Below are 25,756 nucleotides of genomic sequence, written 5' to 3' on the forward strand. Positions count from 1 at the left end.
GTCACGATTCGACCGTTTCCAACTGGTCCAACCTACCGCGATCCGTTATTTAAGACAAATGGAAACATCCTGCCGTGTCTATCAGGAAACTAACGAGGCTCGTTAAGCAAAGTAAACTGCAAGCTTGGTTCCGCGAATCGGGTATCCAATGATGAGGGAATAAACGGTGAAATTGACGAGCGAACTACGCCGGTCAGAATTATTATTCTACTTGTCGGACGAGTGACGGCCACGTCTAATTTCCCTCGCTTGCGGAACATCGGGCTTGGTAAGCAACACGTCGCTCGCGTTGCCACTTACTTAGCCACGGAACGAAACGCCTCCGGGTGTCGTTGTTAATGTGACACTTCCATGACTGACCAGCTTGACGCAACGAGAATTATACACCGGACGGGAAAGACGTAATTTCGAATTTTCGTTGAATCATTATAGACGCGATATGCAAGCTGAGATATCGAGCACGTAGGCAGAGTTGTTAAACTCTGGAATCACACGGAACGAGATGCTGGAGCAGTGAGATCCTATTCAATCTCTCGTTTATCTTGGCGAATTTTATGGTCGTTCGAGAATTAAACTAAATCATGAAATGGTTTTACGCGATACACCAAGCGTAATCTCGTTCTTCCCTCTATGCTTTCCTTCCTCTATGGAGTTCCACTCGCGAAACTTTCCACCGGCACGTGGGATTTCTATCTCCCCTGTTTGCCTAAATCCCAGTAAAAAATTACGGCCAGTCGTTAGCGAAGTAACACGGACGGGCTGCAAAGTGCAGAGGTTACTAAAGTGAAGGAAAGCGGGATCTCTCGCAAAGGACCACGCGAAAAAAAAGACTCCGTCCTACGAATTTACGTTTCTTTCTACGTTCGCAGTAACTCTCTGCCAAGATCGTTTCTGAATGCGCGCGAATTTCTACTTTTCCTTTCTCCACATTACGAGAGACAACGCACTGGAACAACGATATTTTCGTCCGAGAGTGCACGCGTGTGTTAGCATAACAGGAAACCCGTGTAAAACTTTTTGAATGAAAATTTTTTAGAACAACACCGCTACAATGTACTCTCGGCGACGAGAAAACAATCGATAGACTAATATTTACAGCTACGCATAATTCATTATTGGTTTCTATGAAATCGCAGCTTTCAAGTTTACCTTACGCTGCTGTGTACAACACGCCGGCAGCGATGAAAAGGAAGGAAGAAGAGATGTTCATCGACACCGGTAATCGTTGTGTTTAACCAATAAACCCCTCGTTGCTGTGCTCAAAGTCCGTAGGTAAACCGACTGCACAAATAAAATTTAACGTCTAACTAACGATTGTCAAATTTACAGATTGATCGGTGGCCGGAAGAATCTGTTTTTCTTTGGTAGCTGCCGGACGATAGACGGACGCCGGCCTGGCTGCAATTCCACGACGCAACTTCAACCAGCCGCGCGGAGTTCTCGATTCTCGTCGTCGTTGAGGTAATTGCGTGTTTATCTGCTCGGCTTAATTACGTGTCCGCTTGTCCAGCTGCGAGTGGTAAATTTTGTCCACCCCCTTTACTACGCCCCGTGTTCGTGTCCACGGTGGACGTCGGATGTCCGCCATTTTGCACCGATCCATGTGTCAACTATACTTTCCCATTATCGTTCCACGATATTAGTTCGATTCTCGTAACGGTTGTCTAGCGCACAGTCCGAAGAATTTGATTCTGAGTTGTCGCAGCCGGCCAAGGGGTTCGAGCTAGCGACGTTTCGAAATTTTGGTTGAGCGCGTTGTTGTATGGAAATAGAGCGAGCAAGACGAATCGTCGCGTTCAGTAAATGCGACGACATTCCGGTGTAGCTTGGTGTAACGAGCTCGAACTTCCGCCTCGAGAGAGGTTTCTATTTTAAAATTTGAAATGACAAAATTGGCAGACGGTGATAATTATAAGGAAATTGTGAAAGGCTCGATGGTAACTTGGAATGGAAGAACACTGTCCCCTTTAATTATGGAAAGGTGTACCAAGGAGCAGATAATTACGAGAAAACAGTTCTCCGAAAGAAGATTCCACAACTTATACGGGTAACAAGCAACGGAAGAGTGAACATCCAGCAGGAAACAGCGAGTGTTTCAATGATTGTGAACATTTTCAAGGCAGGATAATTGAGATAAAGGGCGATAACAAATACCGGATGTGACGCGAAACAGCTACTTTCGCGCTCTTTCAGGGACGAAATAAGGAACTCTCGAAATTCGCTCGCGCAAGAACTTTTTCTTTTCATTCGGATTCGCCGTGCAAGTTTTTCAATGAACTTTAAAGCGCTTGCCCTAATTTCCCGGTGAATGGGGCACCGCATGAAAGCAGTCTCGACCCGCTTTATTTTTTTCCTTCTCTCTCTCTCTCTCTTTTTCTCTCTATCTTACCCCTTCTCGTTTGTCCCATAACGTCGTGTTTGCACGTACGTGCAACCACACTGCGGCAACAAATAAAAAGAATCGCGGTTGAAAAGAAAGCTGGCGTTGCAAGCTCGCGCTACCAGCTGACAATCCGCTCCCTCCGACGTCGCCGGAACTTGCGAATAAAAGCAACAATGTGCGAATTTGTACGCGAGATAAAACCGCGGAAGGCACAAAGCTGCCTTGTTCTTCCCATTCTTCTCTGGCGTTCGTTTCTCCCCGTTAACGCCGGTTCGAAAGAAAATGGGTTCGCGTTCAATTTCCCTTCGATCGTCGCGACGAAGAACGCGACAAAGGGAAGGAAAACGCGCGAGCACGCCGCACGAAATGGGTTTCAGCTGGGAAAAAAGGAGCGGCGTCCAACGAGAGATATAATTAATTACGGAGGCTGCAATCGCTGTTTTTCTTATATTTATTTTTTTTTGCATTTTCTTACCTTTTTATTATTTTTTTATATTCTTTGCTCTTCGCGGAGAGACACTGCGAGGATTAATGAGAAATTCTGCATCTTTGCGACGTTCGTTCACCGGTATCCGTTTCGTTTACTAAAGTAACAAACTCGACCGATGCACGACAATAACCGTGCTTTATTAATAAAGGGGAAGCGAAAGGATAGAGAGAAAAGAAATGAGGAAACTGGAGCAACTTTTGCTTTCCAAGTATATCGAAGATTGTTTCGGCGAACGTAACGGAATAGGAGGGAGAAAGCGTTGAAGGTAACGAGAAGCAGACTGCGTACGAGAGTTTAAAGGCTAGACCAAGAAAAACGACGGAAGAGCGGTTTAATTACTTCGGAACTGGCACGGCATGGGAAGTTGGATCTCCCTTGTTAATGGAAGGGTAAATATCAAGAGTGGGTAACCATCTCGAAGCGTTAAAGATTCAGTCCTGTCCGGAGTGCTTGAACTTTTAAGTGCACCCGACGCGACATAATCTGACATTTTGTATCAGCAACTGAAAGCCGCGGCTGTAACAATGTTTGCGAACAATCATCCGTTCCACGAGAACTTTTTCTACCATCGACCATGTCCCAGAGGAAAGCTGCCCTCTATTTGCACCGACATCAACTTTTCGCTATTGAAATACCGCAAATATCAATCTTTCCACGCTTTGTGTTTCCTCTGCTTTTGAAAAGCGTCTCATTCGATTCGTAGACAGAGCAGTTTATACCGAAGAACCGAGTCGATTTCACGGGATTACTTGGTAAACCGTCGCCGGCAAAGCGGATATATGAAGGCGGTTGTCCGGGCCGGTTCTTGTTTTCCAGAATTTTTGTCACTTCGTCGTCGCCAAAAACCATTCCCACGATCCAACGAATTCAACGATTTCGTTCAAAGTACCCGAGATCTCTCTCGGCCAAAAGACGGGGCAATCCTGGATTTCCGGTTCCGAATACCACGGATATCAACAATTTTCCACGGCCGCGTACAACGAAACCGAATATTCCTTTTGATCGTTCTTTGTACATATGCCGGTTTCGTGGTTCTTTAGAAATTTCGTAGCTCGATACATCTTTCCCTTGGAATTCTTAAGTAAGTCTCGCTTCGAAACCAGACAAATTCCCTCACAAAAGCTTCCTTTCTTCGCTCGAGTTTATATCGTAATGAGCTACGCTGAACAATTTGCTTTGTCGACAACACCGCGGTAATTAAACAAAGAACCACAAAGGTTCTTAACGAGTACTTTCGAAATTGATATCTCGCCGTGTCCTTTCAGTACGTCGTGTCCCTATACAACTCGTCCTGCGATGTTTCAATCAACCAGCCGTGCATAATCACGTTAACAACAATATTACACGGTAATAAAGCTTTATCGCGTACTATCGCGGATACGGTTATATTAACAGTGCCTCGATTCTCTATTAAGACGCGCGACTCTCCGGACAGCAAGGAAAATTTCCCTCTTTTCGTAATGACGACTTTCGTCTGTTCCGGGAAGCAACGTAATTGCGTTCGCTAAGATAATAAACGAATGTCCGGGAAACTGTTCTCGAGCATTTTCGAGAAATAATCGTTTCCACGCTCTTACTTATTCGATTCGCGACGTCTCGATATAACTTGAAACTGCTATAATTTCAAACGTGAGTTTTATGCCCCAACTTTTATGAGAAGCGTCGAGTGGAAATTTTAATTCAGGATAATTCATAGCGTCTCTATAGATCAGCCTAAAGGGGTGAAGAATTTTTCGCTATAGAAACTTCCCTCCGTCACACAACTTCCCCCCACCCCAGCAACCAACTAGCAACCAATATCTTTATTCCTCGTCTTCACGATTCTATCGTCTAAGAACAGAGCTATGATTTTAATTGTTTAATCGCAGAGAATCGGCGAGCAGATTAACAAGCATTGAACAGCGTTTGCTGGTTGTTTCTGAACGGACGTCCGCTACAAACTGAGCCTAGGAGAATCAAATCTCTGAGTCTATCCGGAATAACAGTTTCAGAGATGTCAAGAACATTGCAGAGAGAAGGTGCAATGAAGGCAAAGCGTGTGCGCGTGTGTGCATGAGAGAGAGATGCTCGTTGGTGAAGAGAGAGCCTTTGCAGGCATGCAACTCGAGTAACGCGAGCAAAGTTGCTAACACATCGGTTCTCAGTCAGGTCAGTATATACAACATGGACGAGTTCTCTCGTACGAGGATCATGAACCAACTCTGGCTAGGTTCATTAAGCGAGATAAGACCAGCCGAGGGAGAAACTAATCTCTTTCATCCTCGTCATTCTGTTCCACTGGCCATTTTCTCCACGCACACGCGGAATTGCATTTTAATCATTTCACTGATTTCTTCCGTTGGACAATTCGCATACCCATCGATATCCCGTCGCGAAGTTTCCCTCGATAATACATAGCACGCGCTAATGCGTAAAATATTACCTTTCATCCGTCCGGTCCATCATCCGTGTCTATTTGCCGTCACGATAGATGATCTACTCCTAAAGTTAGGGATCTGCTACGCCTGGCCGATACGGTTGCCGCACGTTGCCATTAAGGCGTAATTGAGAATCGATACTCGATCATCTGGCGGCCCGATATCGGTTCTCTCCCGATTTTAATAAGGTGACGCCATCACGGCCCTGGCTACCCTTCTTCCTCATTTATTATACACCAGCACGCTTGTATGCTCCTCACACGGGAGTTATTTTAAGCGAACCTTGTTTCACTGAAATTTCCCGGTGATACGCGCCATCCCGGCAACAATCTCGTAAATTGAAAAATCAACGATACATCGGCGCCGCGGCTCGTCTCATTGCTTTTCCATTGTGCGTAGCTGTGAGTGTAGCGACGATGAAAAATCTTAGAAAACAAGGCGAGGGTAGTTCGATGGTCAGAATGTAATCTTCAAGTTTTGTATCGCCCACTAGTTAGTCGAATTAAGCAATACGGTCTTCTTTCTTACCTTATTTTTTTTTTTTTTTTTTTGTATAGGTTCTCCGTTGTTTTCTTGCTGTTATTCTTCCGCGAAAGCGATTTCAACCGTAACTCTTGGCTAATTTTTCACAATCTGATCGTTTGGTATAGCGTATCTAACGCAACTCATTGCAGCGTGAAATTTTGTATAGCAACTTTAATAAACCTAGGCAGATTAATTAAAACGCGGTCGATACTCCTGTTGTCACTTATATTTCACAGCTGACACGTGGTTAAATTTCGAATAGTAGTCGAAAATCCTACAAGGCTAATATGAAATGTGAAGAGGATGGCGTGGTATTTCATCTTTCCGCGCCGGTTCGAATGCACTTATTAAACGCTTATTGAGCTGAGTGTTTTATACACGCCGCGAAATGAAATATGCAATCCGTCTGCGTTCGACCGCGCAGACGATATTAATGAACGCCCGACCACCGATACATTCGATCTAAATTTATTGCACTGCACGTTCGTTTTTATTTTATTATTTCCTTTTTTTTTCGTTATTACCTCTAGCGTGGTCGATGCGTTTTGTCCTGTTAATTGCACGTGATCGTGACACTTGGCTTATTACGCTACGATTATTCCCCTAGTTGATTCCACATTTTGATTATATCGCAGAAAAAAGGTGGCATAACTAGCTTTGTCTGATTACAGGCTATTAAGGTCGTTTAATAATGAGCAAAAGCGGCGTTACACGCGAGCGTTGTTCATCCCGTGCGCGATTCAACATTTACGAAAACATAATTGAATGAATGAGGGGATAAGCGTGTATGGTAAACTTCGTGTCCAATTAAAAAGCAACTTGGTCGAGAATTTGCCGTGGAACGTTTATGAAACGGCAAAGTAAAAACTCTCGAAAGTCGAAGTTTAACGAATCCGGTAGGAAGTGACGTTAAACTTTCTTCGATTGCCCGACGGAACCGTGGAAAACGGTTCGGTTATTGTCCGAGTAGGTACGTTAGTTGCACGAAATTACTCGGCGATCGCCAACGTTCCCAGCGAATTAAGAAAATCATGGAACATTGATATGCCCGTAACTTGTTCTCGCGTTTCGCCGGCTTTCACCAAGTTTATAGACTTTTCCAATAACGAGGAACTTCGATGGGAAAGATGTCGAACGTCCGTTCTCACAAACCGCCCGACTGATACCAATTTTGCATATTAAATTAAGCAAACTCTGAAGCGTCTCTTTAATTAATACGACTCCTTATTCATCGGCAACGAAGCAACGTTTGATTAAAAAATTTATTTTTTCGTGGTATTATTTCTTATTACGATATTCCATTCCACGTCGATCGCTTTAAAAGAACAATCATTGCGAACTTCGACGGGGCAGACGCGTGATTTTCTTGAAGAAGGAAGGATCAATCTCACGGCGGCGGAATTCCGTAGAAAAATCGCGGGTAAACAGTCTGGACACGTTTGAGGAATCGATACCTCGATCGACTAATTAGACGCGATAGCCATTACGGGGATGAAAAGCCTTTTACCTGGAGGCAGACGGATGGGTTCGGTATGGGGGCAAGAGAATAAGCTGAGGGAACAAGCGTACGATGTATCACCTCGTGATTTGTAAGCACCAGGCGATCGGCCGCATCCCGCCAGCCCTCGTTAAAATTCTGCCAACGTGTTGCAACTTTACAAGAGACCGAAGAAAGATTCACGCTCCGAAACTTCCACCATACTCTGTCTTATTCTCTCAATTAACGTTTCCGAGTCGCGCCGAGTGTCCACACCACAGCGAACAAGAGAAACGAACGATGTTCCATCGCAACTTCCAACAGATTCGACTCTAATGACGCGAGAGAGCCTCGCGTTCTCGTTCACCGAGACGAGGATATCCTTTCTCCTCTTTCTCTTTCCCTGGGGACGCTATTTTAAAGCGCGGTGGCAAACTGTGGGAAAGGCCGCGTCAAAAAAAAAAAAAAAAAAAAAGGAGACGCACCGAGACTAAACCCGCTTGATTTTACGATTCATCGTGAAAGCCCTTAATTCGAGAAGAGGCCCCCGACACAGAAATTCGGTTAACGTATCCCGAAGACGCATGAATATATTAAATGTAATATATTCGCCGTTGAAATGAAAATGCACGCGAGGACGAGGGGACACGGTATAGTCAGAAGCGGTAGCTCGTAAATGTTGATGAGTTTACAACAAAATTACATCGTCGACGGAGCAACGCGGCACGCCTTATTACTGTGATTACGTCTAAACGATCTATCGTGTCGGGAACGTTTTCGAGAGTGGCTAAATTGATAATCGTTCCGAAGAGATTACGTTGATACGCTTCGACGAACTTTACCGCCTTGTATCGCAAATCTCTGCCCGATTTATTTCCATCCGTAGTCGTGTCTGCGTCGGACGTTACCAATCCCCTTCGAAATCGGCCACCGAGAAAACTTTTTCCCACCGGCAGAACCTCTCCGCCTGTTCCAATCCGTTTGCAATTTCTCATTATACGGAGAATATAAATTTAATTATCGGTCATCCATTCGAGCCTTTGCTTCATTTATCTTCCTCTTGAACTTTTAATATCGATATTGCGAGCGTCGACAGCTCGAAAGAAGGTCGTCACCGTTTTCTCGGCGGAGAACTCGACCTGCGCTCTTCTCCGTCCATTTGCAAACGCATCGGTACGTTCGTTAGACCAGGCTCCGCTCGATTCTCCATCCGCAGAATAAATTAACGTCCACGTGGAGCAATATAGGTAGAAAACGTGCCACCGCCGCACCGTAGCGATATTTAACCAAAGAGATGTTCCACGAGATTCGTATATTTATAAATAACAACCCGGCAGATACGGCACCGTGACTACATCCCGAGAACACGGTGAATACGTGCTTGTTCACGTTTGATCGTGTTAGACCGTAGCTGCTGTTTCACCGGTGCTGTTTAAACATGTTACTGCTGACGTTTCACCGTTTGCGTTTTCCATGGCGTTTCGCTAAATTCTGCATGCCACGTGTAAACATATTTCAAACGATAACTCTTGCTTTTTGGGGCCAAGTTACCGGATATCTACTCTGGATTATGACTTAACTAACGATCCCGCTCTAGAATTAATGACCTCGATACCGCCATTACGTTTATCACCGTACACACTCGGAAACCTCTTTCCATTCTACGAGCTGGAAAATAATCGCGCGATAGACGTAAGTCGATCTCGACGATATTCAAAGTACACCGCGTGTCTTCCGCTATGTTTCTCTTCCCTGGTGAAAGTTCCAGTTACGCGCGGTGAACATGGACAAATGGACGAAAGAGAAGAAAACTTATTCGTGCCACGATGGTGTTGCGAGTAAAGGTTATAATCGGTGGCAATCTGTCCACCGGTCGAGCTTTTATATCGGGATAATAACGAGGTTTTACAGCACTTGAAGAATTCCCTTGTGGATTGGTTGCGCGTGCAGCTCTATCACACTGTGTCCATTGGATATCTTTCGGGACAATGGGATAAAAGAGCGCCGCTACCGACCTCGTTCGACATTGTACGACACGAGTGGAGCGCGTTGCGGCACGATTTCTAAAATTCGATTACCATCGAATCGCGTCGGGGAGCGAGCGAAACACAAAGGGGCAGAAGCATCGATTGTGTCTCTACCTGTTCGTTTTGAAAAGAAGAGGCAACTCTCTCTCTGTTCCATTCCGAGCTTCGGACTTTTAATTCATCCTCGCTTAACGCAACGATTAATTAATCCTTTTAAGCTACTCGCATTGTTTCACGAGCCGTGCATCGGCACGAATTCATATTTCACGAGAAATATCCGACTTCCCTGACGATCTCTTTAAACTCGTATTCAAATCGATCCCACGCGGCTCACGATTTTCATTATATATCGTTCCGCGGAATATTTATTTTCCTCGTTGCATGTAGCAGCAGAACCAAGTATCGTGCTTTTTATTCTTGTACGCTTAAATCAACCGTCGACCATCAGTGACTAGCGCGTGAACGATCATCAACGTACGTGTAAAGATCGGTGTCCGTGAATTTTGCAAAAGTCCTCGAAACATTCGCATCAGCGATTAACGCCGCGCGTGTCAGTAATTTTCTCGCAAAATATCGCGATGGTCGTTACATTGGAAGAGGATATTCTACGAAGGTGGAATGACGTTTAATGTACGCCGGCGACTGCCCCGACTGACGAAAAATTCGTATCAAAGGCCTCGATTCAATCAAAGGCAAATTGTGATTGTCAGAGCATGAAGTTAACCCACATTTCCATCAGTTTGTGATACAATTTCATTATACCCGGCTCGCGCCTCGCTGGCTCGATTTCATGTTCAAACAAGCAGCGAGCGGCCCGACTCCTGCGAAATTCTGAAACATAGACACACCAATGCCAGAGCACTCCAACTACCTGACCAATATTTTAATCGACCCTGTAGCGGTTGTATTGTTTATCGAACGAGTTCAAGAACAATCAGTGAACGCGAAGTTCAAGGGAGCGGAGAGAAAAGAAGAAACCGAGTGTGTAGCTTTGGAAAGAGCGATTCGAACGAAAAGCACGGTATACACGAAACAAAAGAAGAGAAAAACGAGCGAGAATAAAAACTACGATGCACACGATGCTACGTATTATTCCGAATAATTCTTCGGATTCGCCGTGCCGCTAGGTCTCTACAAAATTGACGAACATTGGGAGAACCAGGTCAGACGTTCAGCCTCGTCCTGATCGTAATCTTAATTAACGAACACAATTACAGCGGACTTGGAGTGTCTTGGTCTCGTTGCAGCGTGTATATAACGGTGTAACGGTGCCACGCGAGTTAATTGCTTGAATCCGAAACTATCGCCCCTTTTTCATTGAAACGGACTTTCTACCTAAGTGAAACTTAGTTACTCGTTCCCAATTTATTTTTCACTCGCCGTTGCGTCGATCGCTCGCGAACTCGCAAAGCTTCGACGTTTCGAGATTTCGAGAGACTATAGCACTTGATATATACGTAGTGGCGTTCGTTACTAATTTTTAGCAAATTGAAATCGAAAGAAAAAAGGAAGACTGGAAATGTCAAAGTTCGACGTTATTCGCGTGAAAAGAACCGAATGGCGATAATTCGAAGGTCGAGTTTGGTAGGCGAGAAAAACGTGCTCGGCTTGTCTTTCAGCTTCGACTTGATCGCGAATGCCGAAGATACAACGTGGACATAAATTTCATTCGGTCGCGGGACCGCGATTTCGCTGCAAGTAAGATTTCGCGCCGAGACTGCGACTAATGTTGCCAGAGGGGAGAGTCGATGTTCCTCGATTGTGCAAATTTTTCTGCAGTAGCGTTCGACGAGACAAAGTTCTTGGAGAACTTTCGAGCGAAACGACCGCGAAGATCGAAGCAGCACGGGTCGATAGAATGAAAGATAGATGTCTTGTTTGCGAAGAAATATTCTTGACTTTTCCGAGCGTGGCGTCGCTTAAAAGTTGGAAATAGATGATACCGCGACTGACGTTCGTGACGTTGCTCCTCGGCTTTAATTCGATTTCGGATTGACGTATCAGTCCGTGGATGTTATTCGGCTGACAAATGAACTTCCACCGTTTCTACGGACTTGGCAAATGAAAAGAACGAAAAAAATACACTATGCTCGTTCTCGGGGTTGCGAATACTATGGAATAGGAGTAGAAGGGTAGTGGAAGGGGCGGGTGGAATGGAAATCCTATAGCGCGGTTTTTTCCTTTTTGCATGCCCGAAACAATCGAGGTCGTGGACGTTTTCCTCGTACGGGTTCGAGTTTCAAGCGGAGTCCCCGATGAGGGGAGGTTGTGACCGAGGGGTGAACGACTCGAACCGGGCACTAATTTCTGGTGTGAATTCGGCTTAACTGCCGTGCCAGCCTCCTACGGCCGTGCCCGGAAAATTCAACGGCGCCAAAACAATCGGACGGACGCGAAAACTGCATCAGACGCGGAATTCGCGCTAATTGTTCCGACGGTCCTTTTCACTGCTACACGCTGCTGTACGCTGCTAAACGCTAACCTGTCCCGTCTCCTTTCCTCTGCTACCCCGATGTTCGAGTTTCGGCTACAATATGTCGATGATTACTGAAACGGCTGCAATTTCGTGATCCTCGGCGGCAGACAGGGTTCTTTCGTCGGTGTTTAATCGCTACCGGATCTAAGTGTCCTCGTTTTCGGAATCGCGTTCCATTTAAAGCGGTTTCTGTTAAACCGATGTAACTGATATCGAAAATTGGTCAAATTTCCTGTTGTTCGAGCGCATCGATGAAGTACCCATATATGTATATACGTAAGTATTTGTAGTCAAAGACGTAGAAAATTAATGACAATCCACGTAGAAGATGTTACCGTTGCGTGAACTCCGACAAGCGATACTTCACACCACGGGAGTTGTACCTAGTCGAGCTTACATCGCGGCGATCGACCAGGTGCACCGAGATACCTTCATACTCGAGTCATGAATCCTTTGATCAGAATTTGTAATCTTCCTCAAGTCGAAAAGGTTTCTGACGAAAAAAGATTGCCGAGAAATATTGCGAACAGCGCGCGAACACATCCTCGAGTATAAATATACGTCCACGAGATATAATGGACCCTTGGTTCCGTTTCAGCTCGCAGAAACATCCAAATCCCGGAAGAAAATCGATTCTCTTATCGCGATAAATCATCATTACAATTACATCGAGACAGGAATATTCTCCGGAGCCGTAAAATAAACTCCGCTCTGCCGATTCCATGCAATCCGCAGGAATTTATCTCCCTGTTTCTGCGTGCCCGTCCACACATACACACACATCCACGATATTTCTCCAACACGTCAGCCTCTCTTTCTCTCTCCTTCGTTTGGTCTCTCTTTCTTCCCGCATGCAGAAAGTATGGAGCTTGTCTTGTTGTTTCTGCTTATTTGTCTCACCCCTCGCGTCCATCTCCGGAGGATCGTTTCTCTTTCCAATCGGTAGTCACTCGTCTCTTCGTCATCTTCCTTCGTCCTGCCCACGACTCTCTTTATCCAGCTGACGTAACAAGAGGAAGTTCCGGCCACGTTTCATATTTATAAAAGAGTTAATATTTATCCGGCCCCCAGGTGGATAGCATTTTACTCGCCCACTTTCCATTCTCGTTTCCATTTTCACGATTCGTGCTCGCACCCCTACCTACCCCTTTCACGACCTCCGTGCTCCGCTTTTCTTAATTTTCATTTTCGGCTTCGTCGTTTGACGATTAAAACACAAGAGAGACCGGTACTATGGCGATCCGAAAACGTGGTTGGAAAATTAAAAACCGAATAAATATTGCGTTTCGTTCGTACGGCAAGCTATCGATACTGCGTGACAAGGCAAAGAATCTAAAATAACCAGACATCAAAGAGATAATTGTTCCCTTTAAAAGTTTCGTTATCTGTGTGGCTGTGAATGAAACTCGATTCGCAGGCAATCGCGAGCCATCGAGTAGACGCTGCGAATGATTAAAATTATCGCTGGAAATAATAATAATAAATATGTAAATATAGAATGGCGTTCATCCGTTGTACATATTATGATTTTACCTTTCCTAGAGCACGTTAAAGGGCCGGCCCGTTATGACAACTCTCTCTCTGTATCACGCACACACTTCAACAATTACGTTATCCTCCCGATTGGTTTCCAATAACGCATTTATCCACTCGAATGCACCCTCTGTGGGTTATCAAACGTATCAGTTTTCAAGTGCACGCCGCGCATGCAGCGAAACATTTCACCGATTGCATATTATTCAGCGAATCCTGTTTTCTTCCATCGTTCTGAATTATTCACCAACGTGCAAATATTCATTCCCATCGAGCCCGACGTGTTTTATCGCCTATCGAAGCCCGGCCAAGATCCTCGCGAATCGCGTTGACTTAATTTACTATTTGTTCATAATACTCCACACGTATCATCGCTCATAACCTTCCGAAATTTGATCGACTCCGATGTAATCCTGATCGAGCGGAGAGCGCATGGTTCCATCGATCATTTGGCGCAATGTTAATCTTCCAATATCGCTAGTATGTAATTATCTTTTGTCCGTTCCGGTTAAACGAGGTCAGTAATTTTACACCAACGTTCAGCTACCATTCGTCCATATTTATTTCTATCGGAAATAATGCGGTTTTCGTCATCGAAATCTGTTCTACGAAATCTAACGAACATTACAAACATTTCGACTATCGATCAGGTCGACCGAATCGATTGATAAAAGACGGGCCGAATGAGATAAAAATATAGACCAATGCACGACGTGACAAGCAAACAACAACTACTCGAAACTGTTTCCCTTGTCGTGTCGTGTGTACTCGAGAGAGAGAGAGAGAGAGACAGAGAGAGAGAGAGAAAGAAAGAGAGATGCAGCAGTTGCGAGAAATTTTAGTCAGTCGACGCCTCGAGCACACGAATCGTTCGAGTAGAATGGTCGCGGGGGTGAGGTTCGATGTCAAGACGATTTCGTTTCCAACCCTTCGCCATTTCCAAGTGGGATCACCGAACACTGATCGCCGATTGTTTCAATCGGCTTTAGCCACCGGCGCTTCTCGACTTCCATCCCTTCTCTTTCCCCTCTTCTTATCCCGACGCCCTAAACTCTATACAATTCAACTCGACTTCTGTCCGACGAAGATACGAGCTCCCGGATTGGCGAGCACGCGAGAAAATCCAGACGTCGAAATTTCCATACACAGCGCGAACTTTCCATAAGTATCGGTGTTCCGAGTATTTATTGAAATCTGCTGCTTTCGAAATCTGTCTGGACGCGATACGAGGGCTTGATACCGGAGCATCGATCCTGGTATTTCTACTAATCCTGCCTCCGTGCAATTCCACGTGATTCAAGCACGGTGAAACCGGCTGAATCGTAGCAGAGATCGCGCTAAAAGAGAAACGGCTGGTTCTGTGAATTATTCGTCCATGTTCTCCGATGGTTCGGACAGTCGGCGCGTTTATTTCCCGTAAGAACCGCACGACGGTTTCTTACAGGCTCGAGTTCGCCCATATTCCTGGCGAAATACCGCGATATACAATTCCAACGATGCATCGATGCGCTTTTACAGTTCCGCCCGCGGAATTGGCCGATTCGATTTACTTGGCCGCGAGAGCCTTTTATCCTATGCTCCTTGTACGTTTGCCAACGTTTTGCTCGCGTCCTAACCTCTTCGCGTGAGAACGCGCATACACGTCCCACGTCAGTGGGAGTTAGGAGACCGACAAACCTCGAAGAATGGGAAAAATCGAAGACAGAATGGTGAAATGCGCAGCGGTGCCGTTGCTTCTCGCTCTCTCGTTTGAAATTACTTTGATCCGGGGGTCTGGAGGTTTCTTTTGTCTGGAGGATCTCTTGGTTATCAAGCCGAACGGGAGGAGAAATTCACCGGCAATTTCACACCGGTTCAACTGCCGGAACGAAAGAGAGGCGGTTTGATCCTGAAGTCACCGGTTCGAGCTCCAAGCGGAGCGGTACATCGTCATTTCCGGCAAAGTTGGACCTCGTTAGCCGTTCATCGAGCACTTCGATTCCTCCGTCCCTCCCCTAGTTCCATCCTTCTTCGTCCGCTTGCCTCTCCACCGTTTCACTTTCTCCTTTTTTCTGAAATAAGCCCCGTTCGCTTCTCCTCGAGGAGGAGATTAAAGAATAGAAATCCCCGAGAGCAATCTTATTTTCTACTTTTTATTTTCTCCTTCTCTTTTTTTCCCAAGAAATAAATATACCGATATTTCATCGAGTTTCGATATAACATCTTCTCCCTCGACGACACTTCGTCTAAATCTCGTCGTCTCTGATCGACTCTTTTCGTGACTGCTGCCTATTTCTCGTATTCCGCCACTTGTATTCCGTAACATTCACGAGTGGCATTTTGGCAGTTTCGTGCGATTCTTACTATCGACGGAACAGAGAACCGGCGGTTACGTGCAAGGTCTGTTCGCCAACGAAAATAATTATCTTGCTGTTTCGACGGCGTTGTGCCGAACGCTTTTCGCGATACCTCTATGCAGATCGACTTAAATACGATTGGGTTGCTACGTCTTGCGACCGGAAGAACGTCGACATGGTAAGTGGAAAGATAATGACGGGAATAATTCCTGAGAAACGATAGCGTGACGAAAATATGGAAATATTTGAAATTCGTCCGTCGTTACGCTTGCGTATAATTTTTCTTCGCGAAGGCTACGATACAGGCGCGATTCTACAAACCGATTCGTTTTTACCTCGTTTTCGGAATTTATGAAATTCCATTGGAAGATATGGAAAATGAAACGTTTGCATGTTTAATTGTTATCCAAACGTTTGTTAACCTGTCGGCGATTCTATGAAAGATATAATGTACGTCCTTTATTAAAATAGTTTATCAAACGCGTTCGGCAGCGATCTGTGTTTATTTTCGAATGCGCCTCCCCGTCGAACGAAGTGTCGAAAGAGCCGGCAACATTTGTCACGCGCGATCGTTTCGAGTATTCGAGGATAACTCGATAGCGGAACACCGGCCTGGTCGATGGAATCCATTCGTTTTCAAACGTCAACTCCTTCGTCAGGGACCGACAGTATCGTCGACACGTCCGTAATTATCTTCGCTTTCCTATCCCTTGGGAAGTTGGTGGCAGAGCTAATTAACGTACTACACAACTCGGCCATTTCACGCGGTGAATATTTTCGATGGGACGCGACGCGTATCGTACCACGGTATTGTTACCACCGTCTGTTTAACGCTATGTATCTCCTTTTCGTTTTTACATCGCCGAACTTTTAGCGATTTTCGCTTTTCAGTTAACCAGGGCGCGAGCGACGCGCGAGTGCGCGACCAGAGTTCGTATAAATTTAATTTAAAAAATACCCGAGTCTCGATGCTTAATTACGCGTTCGCCGGTGGCATTTTTCGGCAGAAATTGATTTTCCCCTGCCATTCCCGGTTTCATTACTCGAGCGCCAGACCGCCACCAACCTATCCTTCTCCACCAAGCTATCCTTCGTTCCTCAACTTTGAAATTCCACGAAAGTTTCTTTGCCCCTGGAAGGCTACATATTGACGTTCATTTTTTCGAAACGATCGTCATTGGCCATCGTTTCCGGTACTTCCCGTGCACGAAATTCCAACGTCGCGAGACGAAAGTTCACCAGACCTAACTACTTGCTTGTCCTCTTGTAACTACTTTGGATCGATAGCGCAAAACTTTCCCCTTCCGACTTGATTTAAATTAAATGTCAACAGCTTGTACGCGACGCTGACTTCCAACTTTTCTATCGGTGTCTCAGTCTCTCCGCTTCCCTTTCGCTCTATACTTTTATTTTCCGTTTGATCGCGAGAAATACGCTTAACCGTGTAGCTATTAATCGTCAGCCACTTTTACTCTTCGTTGATTTTCGGACTGCGTTTCTCCACAGGAAATCCGCATCATCGTTCAGATTCCGTTGACGATACATTTGCTGACTGCAGCGAATATAAATTCGAAAATCTTCGATTTTTTTCGCGACGAATGTCTCGCAACGAGAGACAAAATGTCGGACACAGAACAGAGTCGTCGGTGTGATACGTTTTCATTAGCGCGTGCTAGCAGTATCGCGCGAAGCGAGCGTACCGAAGATAAGTGGTTATCTCTCGTTTCGCTTTCTTTTCTCTTACTTTCCAAGAGGTTGTGTTCGGTCGGAGGCTCGCGAGCCGGATCACGCTATGGAAGCAGGTTTGTCTTCGTCAAGACAGACGAAAGGAGCGGGAAAGTGGTAGCTTTTTAGAAAGCGCATTCTCCTGTCCGTCCTCTCGTGGAAACGATCCACTCAGCACCAGAAAAGATGGTGCATTGCCGCTTGAAAAATGAATATCTTCAACCAACGGAGGAGGGAGAAAAAAATTCCAACCCGTCGACTGCTTCCCGTTCGCCTCTTTCTAATAAAACGTCATACGAGAATTTATTTACTACCCCGTCTTTCAGCCTCGCTTCTTCTTACTTCGAACGTTAAACCAAAGGCTTCAACAACTGCGAATATTTTAGTTTCAATGTTCGTGCAACTCTGCGCGTTTCAAACGTTTCGTTTGACTACTACCGAGAGTAATTTTTTATAAAACATCGCGAATGTCTTATAGCGTGGTTGTCGGCCTGTCGTCGATTGTAATCCGAGTCAGAATACCTTCAGTCTCGAACTATGTCGAAACTAAAGTATCTTCTTAAAGATATCTTCCTCGGGTATTTCTCCTATCGCTTGTATGTTCTGATGGTACTTGTACAGGGAAGTAGAGGAAGAATGGAAGTAGAGGAGGTAACGAGGGGTTAAAATCAGCTACTGTCTACGCCCGCGGGATCTAAAGTTTCGGGAAACACGAAAATGGATAGTTAAGCCAGGTAGATCAGCCTGTGTAGAAACCTCGATGCAACTCAGCCCGCTAATTAATACCAATTTCGCTAATCCACGTGTTTCTCGCCTCGCTGTTCAATGAAAAATATACCCCTGTCTCCTTTCCACAAAAATCAATCTGCAATCTGCTACAATTCCCATCGAACGATATCGCGTACCGATCACCAAACAGAAATTTTTACTCCAATTCCGAATACGAATTTAATCCACCTTGATCCCTGTGCGATACAGTCGAGGAACAGTTTAACCGGCAAACGTATATTTGTCGCCTCTAACACGGCTATTTTTGTCCCCTTTTCTTGCGAAACGCTGCGAGTCTACTTATACTAGGCGTAACGAACCGCGAACTTTATGGCAAGCATTAATTAGATTAACGGGATCATTAGTTGTGGTCACGCGCACTTCTTGAACCTTACGCGTCCCGTATCGCCGCAAATCCTAGAAAGCAAGGGGCCCCGCGCATGGAACTCTGCCGGTTTATAAATTAAACAAACAAGAAACGTATCGTAACGGATGGATCGCCTCTGGTCGTTGTCATATCGAGCGGATGTTCGACAACCTATTCGCGGAAATAAAGAAGGAAAACGCCGCTAACTTCGTCGAATTTATTTTAGAGGAGACTAGGAAACTGAGAAACTTTGCACCCCGGCAAATTAATCTTACTGAACGAACCACGTAGAATCCAATAGTACACAGGTGTTTCGCACTTTACGAAGTTCGTGCTTGCGCACTATCGAAGCACGTATACATTTTCTATGAGTCATAGAAGAATTATCATTTGCAGGGGAAATTGATCTTTTGCTGTGACTTTGTGACTTTATCGTAGCGTTCGAGCAAACACATGAATTTTTTGTATTCGATCGTAGAGGAATAACTGGGTTATTTCCAGTGAAATAACACCAACGGTATGAAATGATGAGAGAAATACGCGAGTCACGTCACGCGCGTGTTTTTAAATTCAGAAGAAATCCGTGAAGTTTCGGAATACTTTCTCTGCGTGCTGTATCCACGTTCCCAGGGTCCCGGTCCGTAATAACATTGAAATTCAATCCAACGTGCCGCTCTATAAAAGTAAACCAACCGATAGCGTATTCCTGATCATCGTCTTTCAGTCTTGTTCCAATTTTCTCTTAATCTGTAAGCCTAGATCCGAGTAAAACGGCTGAAGTAAAGCAGATGATACGGCAAATTCCGTTCGCAAGCTCTTGCGATAATACAACAGCACCACCGATCGTCGCGATATCGCGAATCCCGCACGTCGTTTTGTATCTCTTCTCGTTTAATCGCTTCGAGTAGCGTATATCAAAACTGTCAGAAATAACTGTAACCGGCACGAAGAAAAAGATGTAGCTGTCAAAGAATGAAAGGAAACGCGGATAGAAATTGAAACGATGGAATAGACCGAATCGTCTTCTTATTGCATTTGTCAGTTCAATTAGCGGAATTGAGAACCTTTCAATGAGAGGATACGTGAAACGTTTCCCTGTACTTAACATCGTATCGTTTCTGCCTTTCTTCCCTCCCCAATCCTTCGATAAGATTTCACCGCTTCGCTTGCATCGCGCACAGTAGCCCTTCTATGCTGTGTGTCACGCGAACGTTACAGGGGAGGAATAACTTGTTCCTTTGGAAATGGCAGCAACGAAAGGAATTCGTACGTTTCAAGAGAAGTAGCTGTCTCTTTCGCGTAACAAGAATTCTGGGGTGAAAAAGACGATTCTTCTTGACACAAACGTTTATTTCGCGCATTTATCCCGCCAACGAGGAAAACACGACGATATGCGATAGAAAGGTTCGATGTCATTTATTAGCAAGTAATCGAATTTCACCCTGTTGACAAATTTCTTCCCTTGCCAATGGAAATGTGGCAATTTAATGGCGATTCAAACGCAGTTTATTCGCAACAAATCATAAACTTGTTATTAGAAGTGCGCGTTCCGCTGTTTTATTAATAACTCGGCTAACTTTCTACGCTAGTCACCGAGCCGAGTAAACGTCTAATTAATTTTAGCCCGAAAACTTGGCCGGTACACGTTCCACGTTGGTGGAACGGCGTGCCGCTCGACGTTGTATGCCGCGTAGTGATGTTTTTCGCGTTCTGCCGCTATCCTTTTCGACCGAGAGGAAGTCGTTCACGGAAGAAACGAGTTTCTGCCACGTACTTGGAGGGTGCGAGAGAACGCGCGTCAGTTATGAACGATGCAGGGGTTACAACGTTTCCGCGAAGAAATTACTTAGGCGTCGCATGCAACGTTGGCGGGCCGTGCGTGGATCGGTTGCTTCGCGGAAAGTGACTGCTAGTATTTCCACACTGTTCGCGATTTCACGTTCGTTTTACCGTCCTTTAACGGCCACGTTACCGTGCCATTCGCGTTGTTACCTTAAACATCGTTTACCATCGCGCTTCCGTTGCGCCACCAGGAAAACTCAACCAAGTAGGAGGCGGTTGATAATGATGATGCAACGTACTCAGAAATTGTTACGAGCTTTTTTCAACGAAAGTGTCCGCTTTCCGAGCGAGACGATGATGCATCGTACTTGGAACTCGCTATAAATCGCTTCGACGAAAGTCATTGTTCAAGTTTTTACGCGTTATTCCCGTATAAAGTGCAGTTAGCGCAGTTTTGTATCCCTCCCCCCTTTTTTTTCTTTGCTTTGCTATTCAGAAAAGCTTCGGTAATGGTAATAATCGTATCATAGAACGGTACGTCAAACGATGAAAGTGACAAGAAAAATGCGAGGCGATTACTCAAGAAGAAAGATCAAGGGAGGCGGTCGTAAACTTTCGACGCGCCAGCAACTTGTGTAATTAAAAGCGTGTGCTCGCACACGCGCTCGATCGCTAATGGCTTTACGACGGAGCGGAGAGAAGGGAAGCAGACTGATGAAAAAACCTGTGGAAACAGGCCGATCTTCCGCTGTGCTAAATCTTAGGCAAACGAGGCTGAGAAGGATAAAAGTGTTCTGAACTATAACGCCTATCGATTTCTTTAACGCGAAAATGTCGAAGGGTCGTTGAGGTTAGGGTCCATAAAATGGATCTCTTGTATAATCATCTTCTCGTGGGAAACGATGCTAAGCTAAGAACTGCACACTGAGTGTAATATATTTGCCGTTTAATCCAGATTTTGTAAGTTCCTTTTATACTTTGAAAATCTGGAATAAACTACGAGTATTAACGTTAAGACGTAGATAAAGATAGATTAAGTTGCTGTATAAATTTTCCTTTATTTTCACATCACGGCACGCGTCTCTTTAGCCTTAACTAATTTAAAACGTACCGTCAAGGCACACTATGCAACACGTTGGACGAACGTGTAAATTATACCGGCGTAGCGTTCGCGTAAAATTGAGAGGTCGCGATGAATAATTTTATAAAACATTGTCACGGAAAGAATCACAGGCCCGAGTTAACTTGTCGTATATCGTTTGCAGTATTTCTGTCGCGATAAACGTTAGTAACCACGAAATAAGTAACTACACCGACGTACTAATTTCATTTTAATTTGAATCGCTACTATATACAGGTAAAAGTATTCTGGCACGATCCATATCACCTACGATATCGATTTGATCGAAATAGAAGAGCGATCGTAGAAATTCTACACGGAAGCTAAGCAGTACATCTAATGGGTTTAAAATTACGTCAGGCGGTCTGTCAGTCGACAACGGAACTTCATTTGCCAACTCCCCTTTAACTTTTCGTTGTTACCAGCACGTTCGCCGAGATTGAATGTTCGAGGGAGCTTAACGTTTCGATTTGCCGCGTTGCTTTTCAATCTCATATCACAGCTTCGAATTAGCCCCGTCAAACTTCTCCGCGTATCGAACCTTTGAATATCGCGCGATCGCTTACCACCGGCGATAAAAAAAATACGTATCATCGCTACCTCTCGACCTGCCTCTTCATAAAGAAATCCGTCGGCATCGAGGGAGAAGCATTAGGTCCGACGTAGGCTGTGGGTTGACTGACATTGAAAAAAGGGGAAGTTGGTCGGTGTTTGAAGACGAACGGTGAATGGCTGAACGAACGGTAGGACGTATAGATATACAGAGGCGCAAAGAACGAAATTCAGCGCGAGAAGCAAAGAAATTTACTTCTTTGATTGACATTCAAAAGGAACACTCGACGCTTTCTTTAAGTTGAATTATGAATAGAAGGAGCATAGGAAAAGCCGACGAAACCTCCGAGGGAACATTTTTGAGAAGAGGCGGACGTAAATATTGACTTCCGGACTTACGGCCGTCTGGAAAATGGGGCGAACCCGTGGCGAACGCGTGGCATACGGTTTCCGCTGGTTCGTTCGTGTGGGTTCGCCTGCATTCGCTCGATCGCCAAAAGTAGAATAAACTATGGTAATGATGCAACGTTTTCACTCACCGACTCTCCATCCTGCACTTGCCCTCCCGCGCTTTGCAGTTGCTTTTGAAGTCCTCGAAAATCTGGCTGCACGATTTGCCGCGTAAACAGACGCTCAGCGCATGATTGCAGGTTGGCAGAGCGTCGATGGCGTACGGATCCTTATCTGGAACGAGCATCAAGAAGTTAATGCAATATTTTCAGTTCGTGTTTCCGTTGAACGACGGCTTGCTAAGTGACAACGTCGATGGGCCAGAAGTGTGGCAGGAAAATTACGACGCTCGCCAATTTCATGGGGATAAATGAAAATATTGTCTGCGAGTATCTGACGTTCAGTTTGTTAAAGTTTTACATAGCATCGTTGCTGACGGAAATGAAACACCGAAACATGTTCCTTTCTTAAAAAAAGAAAACTATTTTTCGAAAGAGATAGTCACCGCCCGCGACGCGACGAGTAGAGGTAAAATTTAAACAGAACGGATGGACGAAAAATTCTACTAAAAATCTGATACACCTCTTTGCTCGCTCGAAAGAAACGAATAAACACGAACGGGTTACGCGTGCATTGAGCTCGCGTTTGTTAAAGGAGCGCGGTAATTGGTGGTGGAGTAATTAAAAAATTCCTCGAATGAAATTACCGTTCGTTATTAGCAAGCAGAAAATTCATGGTACCGTTCGCAGCCCTAGAAATCGCGGCGAAATAAATTGAGGCTCTCGGACGTACAAATATAACGAAAAGACGTATCTGCGCGAAACCCAATGAGAAATAAAAGAATAAGTCGCCGGTGCGGGCGCCTGGGTCTGGATAAAAAGAAGAATCAGAAAATAATAAAGGTATTCTCTTATCAAAGGGGGAAAGAAGAGTCCGGATGGGTGTGTTAAGAGGCGAGGAGAGATTTTTCGCGGATAAAGGGAAGAGGATCCGGAAATTTCCTGTGAATAATTTCAAAGACCGTCATCCCTCTCCTCTTATTCCGCTCACGAATTCCGCGATAACAAAAACGATCACAATTAAACGCCGGATTAATTCGTTTAAGGCCGGAGAGATTCGTAAGCGGATAGTTGAAGAAAAATGGATAAAAATCGGAGAAAGAAGAAGTCAAGTCGCAGCATTTACAATCTGCTTTGTAAATTAAGAACGGAGGTGAAAATGATTAGCAAACGCGCGTGAGATATACGCAAAAAAGAAGAGTCGACGAAATAAGAATAATGGAAGATGGAGGGATAGATGGGCGAGAGGGAGGACCAGATAAAGAGAAGAATTCGTCTCGCGGAATCGACAGGAAAGAGGAGAGGCATTCTGTTGGCGTCGCTAAGAGTGAAAACGAAAAAGGAGAAAGATAACGAAAGGGGAAAGAGCGAGAAAAGCTGAGAAAGCTGGGGAATAGAAGGTAGTAAGGGGCGGGGGTGGAAGGATCGCGGCTGGAACAGCGAGTGTGAGTGAAAAGAAGCGTATTGGGAATTATCCGTGAATCGTTCGAAAATGCTCAAAAGGCTCGACGGCCCGGACGAGCGAGCCCTCGGGAAAATGAACAATGGAGACCGTAGGAAAAGCCGCAATGGCGCGGAGGTTATATAAGAGGCCGCAGTCAAAGATATCGCGATCCTTTTGTTTCTTGCACGAGAGCCGCGTCCGATCCTCTCTTTTCATCGAAGGGAAATGTCCGGCTGAGTGGCACCTCGATCAAATTTTCTTGTGTCGTACGATGTCCGTTACAACTTCCGCTACGTTGTCTCCGCCAACTTACCAGATAACTTTCCTACGATTAACCTAACCTCATCTGATACGTCACGGGCAAACCTAAAGATAAATGTTTCCGATAGATTCGTTTCCATGGTAAAATTATCCAACGGACTAAACATCCATCAAGCATTCGATCGGTGTTAAATCGCGTTTCAGATAGTTGATACGCGTCGAATGTACTTTATCGGAAAATGACAATGACATATTAGGGGCGGCTGCGTTTTGTACCGATAAAATATTCATTAAATTTGTCCGCAAACGCGAAACGAAAGAGGATCAGGAATCGAGGGTCGGTATTCATGGGACGTGAAAATGTTAATTTCAAAAGGAAAACGGAAATGTCTCGAAAAGGAAGCAATTAAGAGAAAAATAAATTAAGGTCAGGAGCCAAGATTTCACCGCCCGTGAACTCCGCCTTGAAATATAATTTTGCTATTAAAACAGGGAGAGGAAAAAGCGGAACTTTGCAGTAGAAATACTTTGAGCAAAGATTGACGGTGTAGGGAATTTATGGATGATCGACAAGGTTACCAAAGCATTCGTCAAACTGATATACCGAACTCCCGCACGAACGCTTTAGCGTCGACATGCTCAACGTAACTGAAAATATAATTGCTCGCCAAATACGAATAAGATAGCGAAGGATGGATGTTTCAAGAGATCAAGAACGAAGGAGAAAACGCGAGCCATTGCGATCCTCGAGGCCGAAGGAGCAGGAATAATTTGGAAGTAATGAGTCGAGCAATTAGAAGAGTTTGGCCAGAATCTTAATTACATTTATCCCAGTGTATAAGCCGGTATGGTCCGGTGAAAGCCGGTCATACGGGAAAGGCAACGCGGATAATGAAAGCCCCGTGCCGCAGCCGCTACGAAAACCAGGAAGCTTCGGCACTTAATGAGATTAAATTCGCCCTCCTGCTTCGAAAAAAGGAAACGAAGAAAAGGGAGAACTGGCTTCCGGGTGGCGAAAAAAAAAAGAAGCAGAAGGAGAAAGGAGGCCTGGCAAAGGCACGCAGCAGCTCTTCCCTTTTCCCTCCGTTAAACGCGCAAAGATCCGCGCGTTCTCCTCCTCTCGAAGTCAACGTCAGTTCCAGAATCCAGTGAAAAGCAACGCGTTGTAGCTTATGCAGCCGAGGCCTTTGAAGCTTTCGACGAGGCATAAAAAGATCGCAAAAAGAACGAAGAAATCGGTTCTAAGCTTTCGCCTCGATGCGCCGAGCGTAACGTGTTGCATCTACGATCATCCGGCTCTGCCTCGCCACCTTCGTTTTTCATCCACGAGCTATACTGCGCCAGCGTTTCGACCGAATTAAATCGCCTATCCTATTATCGAGTCGAGGCTACGAAATAATTAAGAGGGTTAACCGACACCGGCATTCGCGAGCGTATCCCGAAATTAGACACCTCGTTGGGAATTTTGAAAAAGAGAAAAGCGGATCGATGACCGTAACTCTATCTTGTATCAATCGAACAGAGAGCAGAGAGATGCGATTTTTCACTGTGGACGTTTTAAAAA

At 45.1% G+C, this 25,756-nt stretch overlaps 1 protein-coding gene across 1 annotated transcript in view; it reads right to left on the reverse strand.

The window, feature by feature from the left end:
• Positions 1-25,756, reverse strand: part of LOC117209276 — a 220,385-nt gene that overhangs the window by 92,158 nt on the left and 102,471 nt on the right. The window contains exon 4 of the mRNA XM_033451077.1: positions 22,518-22,662. Within this exon, the coding sequence (XP_033306968.1) occupies positions 22,518-22,662 (145 nt within the window). The remainder of the gene's footprint in view (positions 1-22,517; positions 22,663-25,756) is intronic.

The sequence above is a fragment of the Bombus bifarius genome, unplaced genomic scaffold (genome assembly GCF_011952205.1).
Source record: "Bombus bifarius isolate JDL3187 unplaced genomic scaffold, Bbif_JDL3187 scf7180000008169, whole genome shotgun sequence".
Classification (NCBI taxonomy): Eukaryota; Metazoa; Arthropoda; class Insecta; order Hymenoptera; family Apidae; genus Bombus; species Bombus bifarius.